The 22,291-nt window shown below is 36.9% G+C and overlaps 1 protein-coding gene across 1 annotated transcript in view; it reads right to left on the bottom strand.

Annotated features, from left to right (window-relative positions):
* The window catches only part of TMX4 (thioredoxin related transmembrane protein 4), a 44,300-nt gene extending 37,214 nt beyond the window's left edge, over window positions 1–7,086 (bottom strand). The window contains exon 1 of the mRNA XM_032295446.1: window positions 6,207–7,086. Within this exon, the coding sequence (XP_032151337.1) occupies window positions 6,207–6,382 (176 nt within the window). The 5' untranslated portion in view covers window positions 6,383–7,086. The remainder of the gene's footprint in view (window positions 1–6,206) is intronic.
* Between the last annotated feature and the right edge of the window lie 15,205 nt (window positions 7,087–22,291).

The raw sequence follows: 22,291 nt of genomic DNA, 5'->3' as shown, positions 1-22,291 counted from the left end.
CTATTACATAAGTTTTTTTCTGGTGAAACTGATGTTCAGATATACAATTATAATACATCCTCAGATATGCCATTGAGGTAATTCTAGATATGCCATTTCTATACAGCTGCTATTCACTGGTCTGTGGCATTGTTAATGGCATTATTTCACAGATTTAACTACAGCTGATTTGTGTTGGAATGTGTCCAGATGTTCTTTCAGTGGCAGAGATAAGCCAGCTCTGAGTCCTTAGCATGGGAACTAGTCCATTGTTGCTGCAGTTTTTAACGTTTTTAGTATTCTTTTGTATATAAAGAACAGTAATCTGTGCAAAAATTTAGAAACTAAATATCTCCAGAGACAAAATGAATGCAAGGATAAGTCATGTGACCTTCATGCTCTTCTCTCACTCTGTGTACATATACATACACACACATACATACACACACATACATACACACACATACATATATAATTTATGTATGTACACATAAATTAAACTTATCAAAAAGAACATGAACATGATCTTCATTAATAGTTATTTCAAACTAGTTCACACTGGCAATCTTATCCTAAGAACTATAAAAGATATGCCCTACCATAACTTTGTCTCTTACACATAATCCTTAAGAGCCTCCAAGAGCAGTTAGCTCCATTATAGTCATAGAAACTGTAAATCAGTAACTTTTCTACTGAACTTTTGTTGACTTGTTGCAGGTCACAATGGTATGTAAAATTAGTAAGCTTAATAAAGATATTTGAAATATATTCCAGGTGGCCAAAAAGCTCTGCTAAATTACACCAACTTATACACCAGTGCAATACTTTTAACCATTTCTGGGAAATGAAATTCAACAGCACGCTTTTGTTGTCCATGTTAGTATTCACGTCCAAAGTGGCCTGAGGTTCTGCCTGATGTAAGGTGAAGGACCCTGAATCTTTTATTCCATGAACTTACTGAATTTGGTGTAAGATTTCATTAGGTACGCTAAATATTTCAGAGAAGGACTTACTTAATTATATTTCCTAGAAGGAAATTTTATTTACGATAAATTTTTATTTACCAATAAAGAACAACTCTTCTTCTGTTTTGACTCTAATTTGACCAGTGTTTCTCAGTACCCACTCTCTTTTCTCCTGACTTTTTCTTTCCTTGCAAAAATGAGACGGTCAAAAACAAATCCAGTCAATTTTCACTTAGTAGAACTTACTTTGATCAAAATGCCCAGAATACTCAGTAACAATGAAGAGGAAAGAGGTATGCTAGATTCATCTTTCTACAACTTAATAAAGGAAACTAAATCAAAATGTCAACAAAAGACGCCTTAACTACCTGAAGTGTTATTTTTTTTTTGGCAAATGTGGAATGACTGATGAATTGAAAGTCTTATGCTCAATTTATTTATTTGGACAATAATTTCTAGAACATGCTATCAGAAAAGGTAGAGAAACATAAAAACTAGCAGCTCTATGAAAATCATAACACTGCTAGAGAAAGTGAAATTCATGATTTTCACTAGAATTAACACTCCATGAAAGTAGGGACTGCTGCATCACTTGCACCTAGAACAGATCCAGGAAGGTCCTAGGCCACCACAATAAATATTCCATTAGTGACCTTATGGGAGATGATAGCAATTATCCTTAAGACTTCAGAAGATATATAAAGATGTCTCGTTCAGTGATATGCTTGAAGAAGTACCTGATTAAAGGAACAATTAGTCTATTGTTCACTCATTTATCTAGTCACAAAGTATTTTTTGAATGTGAACTACTTGTGAGTTATTAAAGCATTGGAGATAAACAGGGAAGGAAAAAATAACCTTGCTCCTTTACTTAAAAGCTTATAATAGAGGTAGTCAAAGAAAGACCTAGTATAAAAGTATATAAATAAATTTATAATTACTACTTGTGATAGAACCCTGAGAGACACAACCAAAGCATAAGGAGATAGAATTTTCCTGCATATTGGGATGTTGGGAAGGCAGGACACCTGTTTAAGTGGTGAACAGTGTCAAAAATGGGCATACACTAAAATGTTCTTTACTTGCAGAAACTAGAGAGATGGTAAGAGCTTGGATGGGCCTTTGAATCCTTTAAGAACAAGGCCTCCCCTCAGGTGAGTCAGGTTGCTGGCCAGATGAGGGCCTAAGAGTCCACCAGGTTCTGTGCCTTCTTCCAGCCTCCCCACGAGAACTAGGAACTGCATATCAAAACCTGCAAAGCTCAGGCCGGCATTATAGCTATGGCCTTGCTCACTACTTACTAAGGATGTGGCATTAGCCAAAGCTTAAATCTTTTTTTTTTTAATCTCCCCTAGTCGGTAAGAATGGGAATAATAATTCTTCACTACATTTCTGGGATGATCAAATAAAATCGTATTTGAAACGTGATGTAAGCAACGTAACTGTTAAGTGTGATTGTGATGATGAGAAGGAGGAAGTGGAGGAGGCAGATGCAGGTGATAAGTATGACAAGTTTTAATGAGACTTTAAACTCTTTGTGGAAACTATCTAAAATCCAACATTTGCATGTTTTTAAATACCCATAACAGTACCTAAAGCAGTGGTTTTCAATTAGAAGCATTTAGTAGTGTGCACAGGGAATGGGAGCTGTAATTTTTTGATGTCACATGACTGAGACTACTACTAGAATATAATGGGCAAGGATGCCAAAGATTCTGCAACATGTGGGCCATCCCCACACACCGAAGAACTGTCCACCAAAAATGCCAATAGTGCCCTGTTGGGAAACACTGATAAACGTCCAACACAGAGGAAGCATTCAGGAAAAATTTACTAAATAAATGAACATAACTTATACGACATATCTCCTTCAGAGCACAGTAGGCCAATCTCTTGGAAACCTCATTCTTCTTTACCTTCCTAGGTCCCCAACACTGAACCTGACATAGAAACATTTAATGACTCTCTCTCAAACATTCCACCAAGACATCAAGGCAATCTATTAAAATGCAAAAAATTGTAACTATTTGACATGGGCAAGCTAAGGCAATGATTTTCAACACATTCTCTCCACGTATAAAGGAAGACTGGAAAGACAATACTAAAACCCAAAGGTCCTACAGAAATAAACAAAGCTTTGATCTATCACCAGGTGTTTAATTTTAATTTTGAAACATGATCATTCCAAGAACAAAAATCAGAAAAGGCAATAATTTATAAAGATTTATATGCTTTGCAGAGGTAAATTAACCCAAAGACATACTTTTCCTCTGAGTATCAGTTTGAAGGCCAAAATTAAGCCACTTGGCTATTTCTTCTGGGCGGAAAAAGCCACCAGAATGTATCATATTACATACTTCTGTGTTTCAAAAGAACAAAAGTCATTTTCTCCAGGACTGACATAATGAGAGCCAAGCAAGTGTTGAAAGTAGCAAAAGGTTGCAAAGGAACTGAATGAGGAGTAGTATAAAGCAATAGAAATAGAGAATAGCATGCATCAGAAAGTAATTTAAAGATTAGGTCATTTTTCCTAATTCAGAAAAAGGGCAAACGAGTATACAATAAACCCATAGCATTAAAGAAAATGCATGTAGTAATGGAGGAACTTTTCAGATTTCTAAAAGCATCAGAATAGAAATGGTGAATTACTGCAAATATACTTTTAACTGATACATTTTAAACACGTTGTAAATTCAATTGCAAGAATCCAAAAATTGACTGTTGGAAAAACCAAGAAAATATAACCAAATTTAATTTCATAATAGGGGCTTTTTATGTCTTAAATTTGCCGAACACTGCCAGATTCTTAAGAATAAATTGTCTATGCCAACATAACCAGAAATTACATTAGAAGGGATCTGTATGACATGGGATGTAAAAGAAAAAAATTCCCAGGAGAAAGAGAGCATATAAGCAAATTAACAAATAAAGAACTGTCATTCAAAGTAATAAATACATTTTGATATTAGCAGAAAGCTTCTCAATTTGTTTCTTTAAAGAACTACATCTTGGAATTCGTAACAATTTCCATTTATGTATGACCAGTTCATGTGAATAAAGTGTTAACATGAAGCTAACACATTTTGTTTTTCTGTTATATACATCAAAAAAAAAAAAAATCTGGTAACTTACAGGCTATTTGAATGAATTCTTTGAAATTGACAGCAGGCCTATAGTGATACTGAGGCTATAACAAATTTTATATTATTTTAAGTATTGGATTTTTTTTTTCACAGCAAGGAGGAAGAGTATCACCTAATAATACAGAAAAATCACAAATAGGTAAGAACCAAAATATTTCTTTGGGATGAGCACTTGGGTTCTAGCACATAAAAAGAAGTTGGATGGAATGGTTTAGATCAACTCACCTTTACAGCCTTGCTTCCTAGTCTACCTATTCTGAAGTGCACTTGATAAAAAGAGAACTTCTACTAAAATGACCTTGTGTCTACACAGCTTACTTCCAGATTACAAGACTCATCTTGCATCACAGCCCAAGCATATCCCATACAACTGGATATATGACAAACTCAGAGCAATTGATTACAATGATTATACATTCATAAAAAAGTAAAATTTAAACCATCAACATAGCCAAACAGGATTTGTTGGCTGTCACTCATTTAAAAACTTATTGAGGCTTTAGTGTTCTTAATTCTAGCAGAAAAAAAAAAAAAAGGAAAAAGCAATTCCAAAAAGAACCATAAAGGAGTTGATGTCATTAAACATGAGGAGGCCTTTCTGTTTTAACTTTCCTTACATACATACATACACAAACTCAATTTTACCCTGAAAACTGACATCTAGGAAAAAGTCCATTTTGTAAGCACCTACTGAAAAGAGAACTTTCTGTAGTATTGGCTGACAAAACGTAGTTTATATAAAATTCTTAAAATTATTACAAAGCAGTCTTAATACCGCTCCACTTATTTTAAAAGTTTCTCAAATAGAATATGCCACCCTCGCCTCCTTCCAAAAATAGTTAAGTGGAATATTTTAATAACTTGTTCGTGTCTACAGCTCCGATTGATTATGATATCAAGGACATTTCATTTTGAGGTCTAAAATTTCCCCTTCTTTGTGACCAAGAGGTAAATGCACATTTGAAGGGGTGATATGCCTTATGTTCTTTGAGCAAGGTAATCTGCTATGTGACATAAATTTTGGCTCTGATCTCACACTGGGGTTTTCACTCCGTAGACACTTGCTTGCAATCTAAATTGAAAGAATCAAAACTTGGTCTTGGATAAAGGAAAGATCCAATTTGTGTCTCTGTCCTCAGCATAAAATAAATATTGGATAGTAGTATACAGACTGCCTGAAACCACCCGGACATTCTTCATTCCCTGTAAGCCCACCATGATGGTCTCAAGCCCATTCAGACATCTGTCCACCGTTCACTGCAAGCCTTCTTTCAAATGGTCACTTCCTGTTAGAAGTTTAAATTATGATCAACAAATCCCTTTCTTTCTCCTAACTCAAAAGTATAGTTTTCTCCTGAAAGAAAAGGCACTATCCAAAATTTACCTCTGTTGTTAAAAGGGGTAATGTGTATGTTCTTTTCTTTATGACAGAAGCACAATTATTATATTACCCAGAAAGTCCTACCTTTAAAAGTTATAATAAATATCAACATTTATTTGAAATCTTATTGTAAAACTGAAAAGGCATCCATGTTTGTGTTTTATTTTCACAATGACATCTCAAGGCCTTCAAACGGAAGACTATGATACAAACTGCCTGCCTTCGCCGTGCTGCAATTCCTTCAACAGGTAACTTAACTAGCCTGTGCTATGTATTCGCACTGCACATGGATGTCACTGAATGTGCTTTCTCTTCCAATGCATACCTATATCTAAAACCACACTGTTTGGTTGCAGATTTTCTCCCTTCCCCTCTCCTCCCTTTGGGAAGATGCCCACTCCGTCCCCAAAACACCTTCCCCCAAAGCAAGGAGACACTCTGCACTCGGCTGTCACCGCGAGGACTGGGCGCGCATGCGCGGCGCGAGCCGCCCGACCCCGGCACCAGCACCAGCACCAGCACCGCAGGTTTTTCACAACGCGGGTCCGGGGCCCCAAGTCTAGCCCAGTGGCAGTGCGGGATCGCGAGCGGCCCGGTCCCGGCGCCTCAAGTTGATGGCAGGGCGGGTCCGGGGTTTTAGGTTGACCCCGAGAGGCAATGCGAGATCTCTAGCTGGCCGCGCGAGCTTGGGAGGGTGACGCCCGAGGACACTGCGGCGTGCGGGGCGGGCACACTCACAATTTCAGCATCCACTCGCCCTCCATCACCAGCGTCCAGTTGGAAGCGGTCATGGGCTGGACCCGGCTCTGCTCTGCCGGCAGCGCGGCCTGATCCGGGCCTGCGGTAGCCGCCGCCGCGGCGACCCAGGCAACTAGGAGCGCCGTTAGCTGCGAGCCGCAGCGGCCACCCGCCATGTTGGGCGCCGAGCGAGGCTCCTCGGCCGGGAGTGTGGGGAAAGGCAGCGGCCGGGCCTGCAGCCTCGCTTGCCCGCCCGCCCTGGTTTTTCAAGGTAGCGGGAGACGCTGGGGCCACCCCGCCTACGCCCGGCCGCGCAGACGGGCGGTGCTCCCAACGCCGCGGCGGACGCCTCCTCCTGTCGTCGCTTGCCCGTCGCAGCCACGCCCCCTCCCGCCCCCACTTGCCGTTGCCCGGGGTGTCGGTTGCCTCGGCAACCGCCGCCCTTTCTTCTGACCGCCAAGCTGACAATAAACAGATGACCCAACGTTGCCTAAGTTAGAACATGCACCGCTGCTGCTACGGCTCCAGTAAAGGCAGGGTTGGCACGTGTGGGCTTCTCTAAAGGGAAACATGGCCAGTAATTTTAAAATCCATCCCCTCTTCAATGACAGCAAAAATAAAAGCAGCGGATTGCAAAGTACACCTATATTTAATGAGAAATGGAGGGACGTGGTGAGCATCTCTTGCTGAAGAGAGAGGAAAATTTAAGTACTCTCTGCATGTGTATTTTGAAGCATCACTAATTGAGTATTTGATGAAATTAGGCTATGCACTTGTTTTTTACAAAAATAATGTTAATTTTATAGAAACTCTTAAAAACATGAGTACTAACCGATTAAATGAGTCAGTTAAGACTATTGCCACCTGCAGTAAAATGGACCTCACTTTTCTCTTGACCACAGTTTTGTCAGATTTAAAATGAGGGTAGCCTTAAGTGATTTCCAATTTTCCTTCCAGGTCACATTAGATGAATCTGTACCTTGGGACCACCACACCATTAGTATGTAAGGCTGGATTATAATTAGAGGATTAAGAAGCTTTCTCAAAGGGTGCTTTGTATGTGTTTACTAGGTGTGCAAACCATGAATCTCGGTAATGTGGTTAATAGATCATGAAAAGGATGTGGTTTCTGCCCTGGGCTTAAAAACAAAGACAAGCTATGTGACTAAAAGTACTTCAGGGCACATGAGAGCAAACTTCGATCAGTACTTATAGGAGAGGAAAATTAATTTTGCCTGAAGAGAAGATCTAGTCTGGATTATGCATTAATTAGTATTAGCTAAAAACTATGTGGACCCAGCCCTTATCATTAAAATAAAACACTCAAGGGTTTACAAACTATTGGAATTTAAGAAAATGTTTTTGTAATGAATGCTACTAATATCCCATAAGCTTGATGGAAAACATTTTACTGTGCTTGTAAAAAGCAATGATTCATAAACAGGAATTCTATCATTCTGTCACTTTCAGTGCAACTTTTTTGTATCGAATATGTAATTGGTTTAAAAAGTTCTTAAAAATAGCATCTGGTATTTAAGAATTACTATTAACTTTGCTGAAGCTGTAAAGATGTGATAACTATATTTTAAAGGTCTTTATTGCTTATAGATAGTGAGATATTTATGGATGAAGTAACATGATGTCTAGAATTTGTTTTACAATACTCCAGAAATAAAATGGAGGGAATGGAGGGAAGATAGGTGAAAGGTAAGTGATGCAATGTCAGTGTTGAAACTAAGTTCATTTTGCTATTTTTACCTACTCGTGCATATGTTAGAAAATTTACAAAATTAAAAATTAAAAAGAAAGAGCACCTGCAGCACAAAAGACAGCCGTTACCAAAGTTCCTATCTCTAACAAAAGTTGTAGGTTTAAGGATTGCATTTTTTGGCCTTCTGACTAAGGATGGTAGCAAGAAAGTGTGGGAGTGACCTAGTGGTGAGGAGTCATAGACCAGGGTAAGGGAGCTGTTGCTGTCAGACTATGATTGGCATCGCAGCCCTGACACTTCCTAGCTATGTGATTTGGAGCTAAAACTAGTTAACACCAAAGTTGTGTTAAAATGCAGGTAGTAATAGAACCTGGTCCAAAAAGGTGTCTGTAAAAATTATATTAGATAAGAATAATATGCTGACTCAAAAAGCTTATGTACTAGGTTGGTGCAAGCACAATTGCGGTTTTTGCCACAACAATATTGCCAACATTAATATCATTTGGAGACAATGGTATGCTATAATGTCTCTATTTTTCCTAAAGTCAAGTTCACTTAGTGTGATACACAATGACTTTCACAGTCCAGCTTCAGTTTTGCCCACTTTACATTTCACTGTTCCCACAATTCCCTGTGTCCTAGTAACACAAAGCTGCTTCCCATTCCCGAAGCACATTGTGTATTTCAGTCTCCTTGCCCCTATGTTCTGCTTAGAACACTCTTCTTCTGTTGTCCAGTGAATCATTCAGTCTCTATCATGTAGCCCACATTGTACCTCTGATAGCTCATGCAGAATGAGCTGCTGTCTCTTCTCAAATCCAGTTGCTCTTCTGTGTAACTGATATGGTTTGGCTCTGTGTCTCCATCCAAATCTCACTTTGTAGCTCCCATAATCCCCCCATGTTATGGGAGGAACCCCATGGGAGACAATTGAATCATGGGGGCAGGTCTTTCTGTGCTATTTTGTGATAGTGAATAAGTCTCAGGAGATCTGATGGTTTTAACACAAATTTCCCTGTTTACAAGTTCTCTCTCTTTGCCTGCTGACATCCATGTAAGACATAACTTGCTCCTCCTTGCCTTCCACCATGATTATGAGGCTTCCCCAGCCATATGGAACTGTAAGTCCAATAAACGCTTTTTCCTGTATAAATTACCCAGTCTTGGGCATGTCTTTATCAACAGTGTGAAAATGGACTAATACAATAACTTCACCACATACCTTTCATAGTACAATGCAAATATATGTAGTTATCACCCTCTACCCTCACTCCTCCAACCACTCTTAAAAACTCTTCAAAGTCAAGGGCTTCACCTTATATATCTTTGTGTCCCCTGTATTGCAGAATACCCATCCCACAGGTGTCCTTGGGATAGGCAGCTTCTGACACTGCTCCTGAGATCTCTCCCTCCTGGTATTCAGCCCCTTGTGTGATTCTTCCCTCTTGAGTGTGGGTTGGGCCTGGTGACTCACTTCTAACAGAAGATGGGAAAACTGATGGGTTATCACTTCTGTGATAAGGTTACGAAAACCTTCAACTTCTGTCTTGCTGGAAACTTATTTTCCTCTTGCATGCTCACTTTGTGACTCTGTGTGGAGAGCTCCATGTGACAAGCAACCTCCATGTGACAAGGGAGGTCTCCAGCCTGAGGAACTGACACCTCAGCCCAACAGCCCTCAAAGAACTGGATCTTCAAACAACCACGAGTGACCTAGAAGCAAATCTGTCACCAGTGCTTTTGCGACAAATGAGCCTTATAAATGACCCAGAATCTGGAGGCACAGCTTAGCTTAGCTGGGACCTCCCCCCACAGAAACTGTGAGGTAATCAATGTTGTTATATAATATCAAGCCACTGAGATTTGGGGCAATTTGTTATGCTGTAATTGATATCTAGGCCAGTATGTGATCAATGTCCATGTTTAAAACATGGATTGACAGTTTTAAGAATATTGGTACCTCGTACTAGGAGAAAGGGCTTTTGTCCCCAGAGTAATGGTGGCACTGCAAGACAGCTTTGGTTACCCAAAAATATGTGGTTCCTGGTAAGCAAAGGAATTCCTAGGACTCTGATGAGATAACATCATTAGCAGGAGAGAGGGGGAAACTGCTCCTATACCCCTCAGAAGTTAGGCATATTTATATGAATAGTTGTGGCCAATGGGCTATGAATGGAAGGGGTAGGTATGTATCACTTCCAGGCTGAAGCATTTAATCACCAGCACAGAATGTCCCAGTGTTCTGTTCTCCTGCTGTGGAAATTTTAGAGAAAAGATCATGATCTAAGAGTCTACAAAACCAGAGCAGCCTGAATTGTTGAGCTGCCTCACGGAGAATAGTAGAACTGGGTGGTTCCCTGGATTCTTAAAAGTATTTTATGGCCGGACGTGGTGGCTCAAGCCTGTAATCCCAGCACTTTGGGAGGCGGGAGGCGGGTGGATCATGAGGTCAAGAGATTGAGACCATCCTGGCCAACATGATGAAACCCCGTCTCTACTAGAAATACAAAAAAAATTGGCTGGGCGTGGTGGTGCGCGCCTGTAGTCCCAGCTCCCCAGGAGGCTGAGGCAAGAGAATTGCTTGAACCTGGGAGGCAGAGGTTGCAGTGAGTCGAGATTGCGCCACTGCATTCCAGCCTGGCGCCTGGCAACAGAGCGAGACTCTGTCTCAAAAAAAAGAAAGGATTTTACATAGGCAAGAAATAAATTTTCACTGTGATAGACTATTCAGGTTAAGTACTGCTGCCTAACAAACCACCCCGAAACTCACCTCTTATGGTTTTGGGGGATAGAGAGCTCAGCTGGGCTATGTTTGCTTGTATTCCTTTATATGGTGGCAGACACCTGGAGACCGAGGCCAGAATTAGTTAAAGTCCCTTTCACTCACTTCTGGCTCTTAGTGTAGGCTGGCTGGAACAGCTGGGGACTGGTACAGGCATTGCTCTTACCCATGCATTCTCTCTATGTGACTAGCTTCGGCTTCCTTCAGCATGGCAGTTTGAGGTCTGTCATACTTATTTTCTCTAGAGCAAGAGTCCCCAGAAGGTCAGGTGGAAACCGCATTGCTCCAGAGGTCTGAGAATGGCATTTCTACCTCATTCTTTTAGTGAAAGCCCTGAAGGACATCCCAAACTAAAGGGAAGAGGAATTAGACTACCCTTTAATAAGAAGCAACAAAATGAATTGCAGCCATACTTACTCTATCAAAAGGCCACTCTGAAAATTTGGAATTGTCACTGAAGCATAATCTAGCCCGTTTTGACTAACTCACTGTTTTCCTTTGACTACTTATGTATGAGCATCTGAGAGTTCTTTATTTTGGAGCGGAGGTGATATTTTCAGAGAGCAGAGTAGAAACTTCCTCTCCCTTTTTACCTTCTGTAAAATGATTCTCAAGCCTGATGCCTTGCTATTTAAGTGCACATCAAATGTTACAGAATTTTTGTTAGGCTTATTCAAAAAAGATTCAAAAGTGTATGCTGAGATTTGTGTAAACACATCTATTTTACCCCTGAATAATGGATGTAGGGAAACAATTTACCAGGAAGGACAAAACTCATATTCTAATGATAGAAAATTTTAATACATAGCTATAGACAGTGCCTTTGATAAAACTGGTAAGTCAGGACTTGATATTAGGAAGATAATCAGTGAGAAATAAGAAAATTGTATTCGGATTAAAAACCCTATATTAATAGGGTATATTTATAATATACAATGGTTTTCCTATTGAAGATGGTAAAACCAGTATGGAAATATTAAATAAGTTAAGCAATGCTGTAAAATTAGTCCATAAAGTAATAATAGTACAAAAATTTAATTACACAAACAGATTTGCTAAATGCCTTACAGGAACAAGAGGTAGGATGGAGAATTTAAATAGGACACAGTAATATTTCCTAGAACCAGATGGTAGAAGATATCATGAATGTTGAAAATACACTGAATTGCACCCAGGCTTGTGCCTAGAGACAAATCCAGAAGACATGATAAGCCTCTAATAACCCCAGGACAATGTCATGGTGCAAGAAAATCAACTATTTTCAGAACTAATGAATGAGCTGAGGAAAAGAGCAGCTGCATGCAAGAGAAATATACAAATCAATTATTTTCCTGTACACTGCTTAGAATTAATTTTAAAATGTAATATAGACAAAGATCTCATTCAATAGCTTTAAAAAAAACCCTATGTTTTAAAAAACTAATAGAAATATACAAGATGTAGGAAAAAAGCTACAGGACATTATATGGCAATTATCCTAAATTAATCTATAAGCTGTAAATCTAATGCAATACCATTGCAAATTTCACCATTATCTTTTATAGAATTATAAAAATCTACCTTAAAAATTAATGCCTGAGACCAGTCAACAGGATTTTGAAAACAAATAATGATGTAGGTCTTGGCCCTCTTAGGTATTAAAATCTGCTGTAAAGTTACTATAAAGTACAATTAAAGGGAAGTATTGGCATGAGAAGAAGCAAATAAATAAATGGTTCAGAATGAAGACTCAAAAAACAAAACCCCAAAAAATAAATATTCATATGTTTATGGGTATTTATATATGTTAAAGGTCATATATTAGTCAGGATAAGATAGACTTAGGTAGCAGTTAAAAAAAAATCCCTAAAATCTCAGAGGCTTAACTCAAAAAGCTAATTTCTCTTGCATGCAAAATTGACCTTGGAGCTAAGAGACTCTCCAGAGAAGCTATACCTTGGGCAGGGTCCACACAATACACATTGCTTAAGTTTTATATCTTTGCTGTCTCAACATGAAACCTTTTCCCTGCACATAGTAAGAAAGGAGAAATATACACGCTACAAGAAGCTTTTTGCTTTCTTAGTCCACAAGTAACACCTACCAATCCAGCTCATAGGCCATTGGCAAGAACTAATCATAAGACCTCGCCTAACAGAAAGGAAAGATGGTCTGCCAGGGGAACTAAATATTGATGAATATAATAATGTCCACGCATGACATTTCAAACCAGTGGGAGAAGTGAGACTAATATACAATGTTGTTAGAACAATTTCCTCTTAATCAGTGGGAAAAAAAAGTATATCTCTACATTAATCTATGTCCAAAATAAGTCCTAGATCCACTAATGAAGAGCACAAAATTTAAAATGCTCTTGGAAAAGTGTTTGGAAAATAATTATATAACAATCTAGTGGGCAAAGCCTTCCTATGTAACATATGAAACACTAAAGCTATAAAAGGGCTTTAGGAAATTTGCCACTCAATTAAAAAAAAAAAATCAAGCAAAGCCAAACCAGGTGAAATGATCTGAACTATACTTTTATTTGTGAAGGATTTTACAGCCAGCCTTATCCATGAATAATCTTTTACTTTGGTAGATGAAAAATGAAGACCCATTATAGGTAAGAAAGTTTTATGGTACACACGTTGCCTCATAATCAGTCAAAATTCTTATTAACCCACGTCATGAGTTAAAAAGAACATTGTCAGGAGACCTCTGCTCTTCTAGCAAGTCATCGTTTGCTAGGTCCTGTTTCCAAGGTTTTGTAATAAAAGAGGCAATAATTAAAAATGTATCCCTCATAATAGGCTCTATAGCAGATTCTACTGTAAAGGCTATGGTTACACAACAGACTTTACATTCTCTTGTGAAAGTTATGCTAAGTAATATAACTGACTAAACAGAAAAGTGTCTGTGCAACTGCTGACGCTTGTGGCCTGTGAGAAATATAAGAAATGTCAATTCTGAAACTTCAGCTCTAAGAGATTAATGAAAAGACCACATAATCATGTGAGTAGACTCTTCATCTAGCTCTTTCTTTAATCTATTTAATTTCAGGTGGTGTTGTTTATAGGGACCCTGGATAAGGAGCATACTCCAAACTATTGCTATTATCCTCCTGATAGTCATGGTAATAGTCTCCCTAATGTGCTGTACTCCTTCAAAGGTTTCGAATGTTTGCATGCAGCCATCTCTAGAAGGTCGAATGGTCTTTCTTCAGCTGGAATGGCAAAATGTGAAAGAGGAAACCATAACCTATGAATGACATGCTGAGACTGGAAACCCAAAACGATGGTAACTGAGAGTGGCGCTAAGGCCTGCATTTTTAAGGGGAAGTTTTTAAAAACAAAATTATGGAAAGCCATTGTTTTGGACTGATCTCATGCACTAGGCCCCAACAGAGCAAACCAAAATAAAATGGAGTCACTTGTGCTAAATGTGACATAATCAAACTAAGGACTTAAGGAAATAGATCCTAGAACAGACCAGTTTTTGTTTTTCTCCTATAAACAGAACATTCCAGCAAAAAGATGTATCCTCTACTCAGTCCTTATTCCCTCCTTAGAAAATCCACTGTTCTACTGTTTCCCAGTGTGTTTCAAGATCATATGAATATATTTACCATGGTGTTAGTGATGTCAATAACTAAGGTTTTGCTCATTCTCTCAAAATTGAGAAAATGACCAAAAGGAGGAATCATTAAAGCAAACTAAATATGGCCTGAGAAGGTCTCCATACTTCTACATTTGAGTCCTTGTGGGTGAAATGCAACCTAGCTTAATAGTCAGACAAGACTGAAAACCTAACTTAGGAGTATGTGCCTATAGCTGAGTCTTGACCAATCCCAGCAGCCATTTCAACCACTCATAGACTGCTAAGTGTTCAAACTGTGTTGAAATAAGGCAAATGGCAAACTGTAACCAATCCAGCTGTTTCTGTACCTCACTGCTGATCTCTGCATGTCACTTCCCTTTTCTTGTCTATAAATCTTCTTCCATTACATGGCTACGCTGGAGCCTCTATGAATCTTCTGTGATTCTGGGGGCTGCAGGATTCACGGATAGTTAATTTGGCTGAAGTTGTTGGTTTTTTTTTTTTTTTCTCAGTAAGTAACTAACAGTTAAAAATGACAGGCAGAGAAAATTTCAAGTGGGGAAAATGGTCTGATAAGAAAATATAAGAACCTTAAAGTTTAACTCTTGATCTGAAAACAAAAAACAACTAAACAATATTTATGATGAAAATATATCTATTCTTGTCTTTTGACATTTGGAGACTAGGAAATCAGGAACTGTATTTATGTACTTAATGGATTTAGTTAAGATTTATTTTTACTGAAGAGAAGAAACTGGAAAGGAACAAAGATATCCATTGTGTTTACTGCTTTGCTGCAAGGCAGCAAAACATTAACTAAACCGTGGTTCTTATATGTCTACCAAGAATTCACTTTACTTGACAGATCTCATTTTAGAAAACATTTATTGATATTTGAACCAAATATCATTTAATGTACTTATATCATGTATTTTTAAACTTCTTTTTGTTTATATTTCACTGAAAGTAGAAAACAACAGTTCATCATTTAATAAAGGTGATTTTATATTTCTAACTTAATATCTTTTCCCTATTTCAAACTGCTCTCCCTTTGTCTTCATGTAAAATTTTGAAATCCAAAATTAGATACAAATAAACACTAACATTTTAGATAATACAGGCCAAGAATTTAATATTTTGGGTTTTAATAAAATACATTGGGACAATTGCTAGGCAGTAATTTTAATGTTCTTGATAGAAGCTGGGAAAGCAGTTAAGATGGATTCTGTAAGAGAAAGCAGAACTAAAAGGTAACTACAAGTCCGTATTTCACATAAATCATTAGCAAATTTTACTACAAAAGCATAAATATACTTTAAACTTCTGAATATAGTAGACTAGAGTCTATATGACACCATTTAATCTAAGTGCCAGTGGCATGCTGTCAAATGCTTGCAACGCATGTTCCTGAGGCTGCGGAGCCCTGATTTGTTAAGTTTGCTGACTTTCGTGGTCTAAGTATTCCCGCTATGACTGCTTTCAGACTACCAACTTGGTATCTACCAGCGAGTAAAATTTTTAAAGCTTATCAATTGGTTCTTGCAAGCTAGTACAAGATAATTCCAGCACCACACTGTAAACACTGATAATAGTATACTACCACTTAACAAAATACTTACTCTTTACTTATTCTAAATGTTAATGGGATAAACTAAGAACTCTAAAATACATTTATAAAATATATGAATATAGGATTGTATGTATTGCATATATATCAACTTTAAAAATAGCACACTAGACTCATTTAAAAATTCTACACTTGACCTAATCCTATGCTTTTAGGCACTTACTAAATTTATTTCTTTAACATCTTTTTTTAAAAAAATAACTAAAGAACACATGTTATCAAGTGAATTATTTTGCTACATTAAGTGTTACTGGTGTCACTGCTTGTGTATATTGCTACACACACACACACACCCCTTGAGTTTTTAAATAACTAAATTTAGTACAGGTGGTTGGGCTGTGGCAATGGTCCTCTTTCCAACATAACTAAATGACGCTTTTCCTATGTTCCATGGCAGGTTTACGGCACTACCTAAACCCTAATGAATCATAACATTATTTTTTTTTTCAAAATGCACTTACATAAAAGACAATGTGCTTTAAAACATCTATAATACAAAACATGCACTGTGTTGTCAAGTTTTCAGCTTCTACCTTTTTTAATCAATAAAAGAGAATGTAAATCTAACTAACTCAAAAATAGTGTTTTCCTAGACCAAAGGGCCAGGAATATTAGGCTAGTTTTAAAATGTTTGATTTGAAAATAGAAGAACTTTCTCTATTGGTCTTATTTTATGCCATGCACAGGGAAAATTTTCATCAAATCTTTGAAGGTGATTAAAAATTCTTCTCCCATTAACTAGTGGCCTGTAAAACTATCACTGAATAGAGGAACTGGGGAATGAAAGCAATCTCAAAGCTAGGATTTGCAGAAGCAGCAACAAATGCTCCGATGACAAACTACAGAAATGTCCTCCTACTTTTCACTTATGCTAAAATGTGGTAGGCTCAAGTAAAAATCATGTTGGCTATTGTGAATGAGTAACAACCATTCTTGGATTATATTAGAGATATTCATTAGAGAACGCCGATGGGTCTCAAGGAAGAGTGGGAGGTGACCTTGTTCCCCAGGGGACATTTGGCAATGTCTGCTGATATTTTGGTTGTCAGAACTTGAAGTGGATAAAATGTTACTGGCATCTAGTGGGTAGAGACCAAAGATGCTGGTAAATATGCCAGAATGCACTGGACAGCATCCCACAATAAAAAGCTAAAATTTCAATAGAAACCTTGTACTATACACAAATATTTGCACACATGTAAAATCACACAGATGAAGAAATGGAGCACCACCAGCACCACTGAAGCCCCTCACATGTCCCTCCCCAGTCACAACACCCTCCAGTCCCTCCAGAGGTGATCTCTGTCTCAACTTATGTGGCATATATTTTCCTACCCACATTTATAGTTTTTCTATCTATGCATGTATCACTAATATTAGAGTATTATCAGTCTCATATTTTATATAAATATGCTTTTTAGATGAATATCATACTTTGATCAGATTTTCTTTATCATCTTGCTTCTCTCATTCAACATTATAGTCTGTGAGGCTTATGCATTTGATTGAATATAACTGGTCTCTTCTTTTAAGTTGCTGTGTACTATTGCATTGTATGAACAAAACATGATTTATATGTCCAGTTTAATGCAGATTGATGTTTAGGCTGTTTCTTTTTTTTTTTTTTTTGAGATGGAGTTCCGCTCTTGTTACCCAGACTGGAGTGCAATGCCACGATCTCGGCTCACCACAACCTCCACCTCCTGGTTTCAAGCAATTCTCCTGCCTCAGCCTCCCAAGGAGCTTGTAGCTGGGACTATAGGCTTGTGCCACCATGCCCAGCTAATTTTTGTATTTTTAGTAGAGATGGGGTTTCACCATGTTGACCAGGATGGTCTCGATCTCTTGACCTCGTGATCCACCCGCCTTGGCCTCCCAAAGTGCTGGGATTATAGGCGTGAGACACCGTGCCCGGTCTAGGTTGTTTCTAAGTTGAGACTGCCAAAGACAATGCCACTATGACCATCACTGTACATGAACCTTGAGACAGATGTGGACCAGTTGCTCTACATTATATACAGAGGATTGAAATACTAAATCTGGTGTACGTGTATTTTCAGCTTTACCAGATAGCATTAAATTATTTTCCAAATGGTACTCTTATGCACAGTCTATGAGAATCCCTATTAAATGATATCTTCTCCAATATTTGCTATTGTCAGACCTTATATCTACCAATCCAGTGGGTCTACATCTTACTGAGATTTTAATCCAGTTTTCTGATCACTAACAAGATTGATAATCTATAAATGTTTATTGACAAACTTCTTGTCTTTAATAAAGGGCTAGGTAATTTTTATTCTCAATTTTTTTCTACTGGGTTGTCTTTTTTTTATTGATTTGTAGTATTTCTTTGTATACAGTATTTTGGAAATTAATCCTTTGCCAGTTACATGTAGATTTTTCACTAATTTTATGGTGTCATTTTTATTAATACAATTTCTTAAAGTTTTTTTAATGCATTTACCTATACTTTTCTTTTTGTTAGTACCTTTTGTGTACTGTTTAAGAATTTAAGTAGCTAGAAAGATACTTTTTCTATATTATCTCTAAAAGTTTTCCAATTATGTCTTTATTTTTTTAGGCCTTTACCCTCTTTAGTTTTTTAATACTGTGAGGTAGGAATTTAACTTTTTTCTCAAATGGGTGCCAAATTGTCCTAGAAACACTTAATGAACTGTATTAACTTTCCCTAGTAATCTACTACTCTGTCATAGTCTATTGGTACATAGGTAATTCAATTTCTGAGTTGTCTGCTCTGTTTCATTGAACCATTTGTCTTTCCTGTACTGACACTGTACTGTTTTAATTAGTATAGTTCATGACCAACCTTGATATATGATAGATAAAATTGTACCCCTTTGTCTATCTTTTTTATTAGTTGCTTGGGTGTTCTTGTTTTTCCATTTTTTTATATACATTTTGGAATTATTTCATTTTAGCCAATCCTAAAATCAAACAAACAAAAATTGCTTATTAGGTTTATTGGGGTTACATTGGTTATATAAATTAAGGTAGCATTTTCCTTTTAATACACCTTATTTAATGACTTTCATTAAAGTTTTATATTTTCTCTATATAGATTATACAATTATTTGTCATATTAACTACTAATTATTCAATTTTTAATTCTATTTTAAATGGTTTTTTTAATCATTTTTAAACTCTATTTCTGGTACATAAAAATACAAATGTTTTTGTATATAAGTTTTGTAAACACCAAACTTGCTAAACTCTTACTAATTTTTAAAAATTTTTCTGAAGCTTTGTGGCTAAGAGTTCTAAGATGATTCCTAAGATTTCTGCCCTCTGGTGGACACTCCCTTTACCTGTGGGCAGGGCCTGTGAGTATGATGGAATATCACTCCGTAAATAATAGGTTTAGTTGCCTGGCAAAGATAAAAGGATTTTTGCAGAAGTGATTAAGGTCTTGAATCAGCTGAGCTAATCAACAGGGGGCTTATTCTGGACAGGCCTGGCCTAACCAGTTGAGAGCTCTTAAGGAGGAACTGGGCTCTTCCTGAAAAAAGAACTTCTGCTAACCTTGAAAAAGCAAGCAGCCAAGCTGTGAACTGCTACAGTGAGAGATGGCCTCCAACAGCTGAGGACCTCAGTCCTACAACCACAAGAAACTGATTTCTGCCAACAACCTGAATGAGCTAGGAAAAGGCCCCTGAGCTCCAGATGAGAACACCCAGGTCAACTCAAGCCATGAGCAGAGAACCATGTTATATTGCTCCTTGGCTTGTGGTTCATAGAAACAATGAGATTATAAATATGTGGTTTTTTAGCCATTAGGTTTGTGGTAACTTTTATACAAGCCTCTTTTAAATTCTTTACATGCATAAATGTATTCTAAATGAATAATGAGGCTTCCTTCCCCATCTCTATACCTTTTAGTTCTTATTCTTCCCTTATTGCTTTAAAACTTTTAGTACAAAGTTGACTAGAAAAGGCGGTAGGGGCATTATTGTCTAGTTGTTTACATCTAAGGGAACATTTTCAATGTTTTGATGTTAAGTATGACATTTACTGTAGGTTTTTCATAGATACTCTTTAATCAAATCAAGCAATTCTTGTGGATCCCTAGAATTATTGTCAGGAATAAGTGTTGACTTATATCAAACACTGTTTCTGCACCTTTTAAAAATATGGTATTTTTTCTTTCAAATGGTTACTGTGTTGAATTATGTTAGCAGACATTTTAACATTAAAGTAACCTTTTAGCCCAAAGAAAAGGAGGTAAGAATAGCAGTTTAGTTATGATGCTGTATCCCTTTTATAAATTCTTGGATTCAGTTTGCCAATATTTGGGCTAAGATTTTTGCATTATGTTAATAATTGGAAATGAGCCTTAATTTTCCTTTATTTTTCTGGCTTCTTTGCGTTCTGATATCAAGAATATGCAAGTCTCAGACAATAAATTCTCCGGAAGAGTTGGGTAAGATTGCAAGTTTTTTTTGAGTGGTAAAATATCTAAAAATGGGGGACTACTGAAGAATTGGATACAGTGTCTGCAGGTTGTAAAGAAAAATATATTAAGTATGCTAACACTTAGAAACACTCAAATATAACGAACTAAAGTTGTTTAATAAATTAATCATTTTTGTATTAACATATCTGCAGAAATAGAATGAGACTATAAATTAGTGTTTCCTGAACATATTTCACTATCAAACACTTCTTCAATTTTAATTTGTAAAATAAAGTGTTTTGTTAATTTAAAACTTTCTTCTTTCATTCAAAGTTTCAAGAGAAAGAGTTTCTTTAGTGTTTTATAAACATGAAATCCCAAAATGACAAATGCATGCTGAATTTAGATTTTTAAGCAGCATACATTAGTTTGTTAATAAATGCTGCTTAGGTATTAAAGCATAGATTTTGCATTCATGATGCATAAAAAAGTATAAATCCTGATGCAAGAATGCAATGCCACACTCGAAAGTAATCTCAAAATATTTGCATTTCTCAAGTCCTTTGAAAGCACTTAAGCCACATAGTGCTTCTTAAAATAAGTATATAAATAAAATAAAATTATATTTCTTTTCCTACACAATACTGCCTACATCAAAGCTGTTAAGTCTTTCTCTAATGCGCGCATGCACGCGCACACACACACACACACACACACATACACACACACACAGTCCCCCCTAAAAAACATAACATTTTTCTTAGACCTTGGCCCCTTGTTCCTCTGTTCCTTCAACAAGAGCCACTGAAGTTACACACTCACTCAAAGATAGGAGAGACGAGACTAATGGAGACAACACAGACTTGACTTCAGCAGCCAAGCTGAAGTCTGGAAATACTGATAAACATGAGCCCCGTGGGCTTCCTGTCGTACATAGATAGACCACACCATTTATAAAGGTGAATTGTGACATAATAATGAGCAATTATGTGTACCAATTTGGCAAATTTTACTTGTATTTCTGATGATTTCCTAGATTTTTTTCCTTTTGATTAATTTTTTCTTCAATAATACACCTATCAACTTTCCATGGTCTAGTAGGTTTCCAAGAAACATGATCTCTACAAAATGTACTGTTTTTTTTAAATATCATTTAGTGTTTAGAGATTTTTTTTTAATTACTTCCTTCAAATCACTATCTTTTAGGTAACTTAGAAATGTCCTTGTTGAGGTTGTAGTGAATAATGAAGTTTGCAGGTGTAGCATATAGCCCAGTGTCAACCATATAAACAGTATTTGAATATTATTTGTGCCTTTAATTAATTATAGGCCTTTATAACTTTTAGTCATGTGAGTTTATATGGATAACTTCAGTTTCATATATATCATGTCGTAGACACCTCATAAGTTTAGATTTGCAAATGATCAGCTGAGGTTTTAGTAAGAAGAGCATAGTAAAATAAGTTGCAGTTAATTTATTGATGGAAATTTCAGTCGTAGCTCACCCTCTATTGCTAATGAAAACTATTTTGTAGTCTTCAAAACAGAAGATTTAGAATATATATGGAACACTTCAACTTGTTACTCTGGGATTCTATTTCAAATACTGTGAATTCATGAACAAGTTGAGAGAGAGGATGTAGGGTTATCATGGATGTTCTGAAGTGGGTTTGTTTATTCTGATAATTTATCACGCTACATGCTTGTAGTTTGTATACGTTCAAATATTTGTATTTTACTTTAAAGTATTTGAAATTCATGTTGTTGAAGTTTATTAACATCATATAATGTTGATTATTTAGGAAATTATAATAAATAGGTTATAAAATAGCACATTTAGTATGATACCATATTGGAAAAATATAAGTATATTTAATCAGAAAGAAAAAATACTTGAAGGATATACACCAACAGTTTGCTAGTTATTCATGAAAAGGTTTCCCCCTGGTTAATAAAAGCATTGTAGTGTGTGCTG

This window comes from Sapajus apella, unplaced genomic scaffold (assembly GCF_009761245.1).
Source record: "Sapajus apella isolate SASKATOON/1434 unplaced genomic scaffold, GSC_monkey_1.0 scaffold33, whole genome shotgun sequence".
Classification (NCBI taxonomy): Eukaryota; Metazoa; Chordata; class Mammalia; order Primates; family Cebidae; genus Sapajus; species Sapajus apella.
Note: the sequence above shows the minus strand (reverse complement) of the source record. Positions and strands in the feature narration are given on the sequence as shown.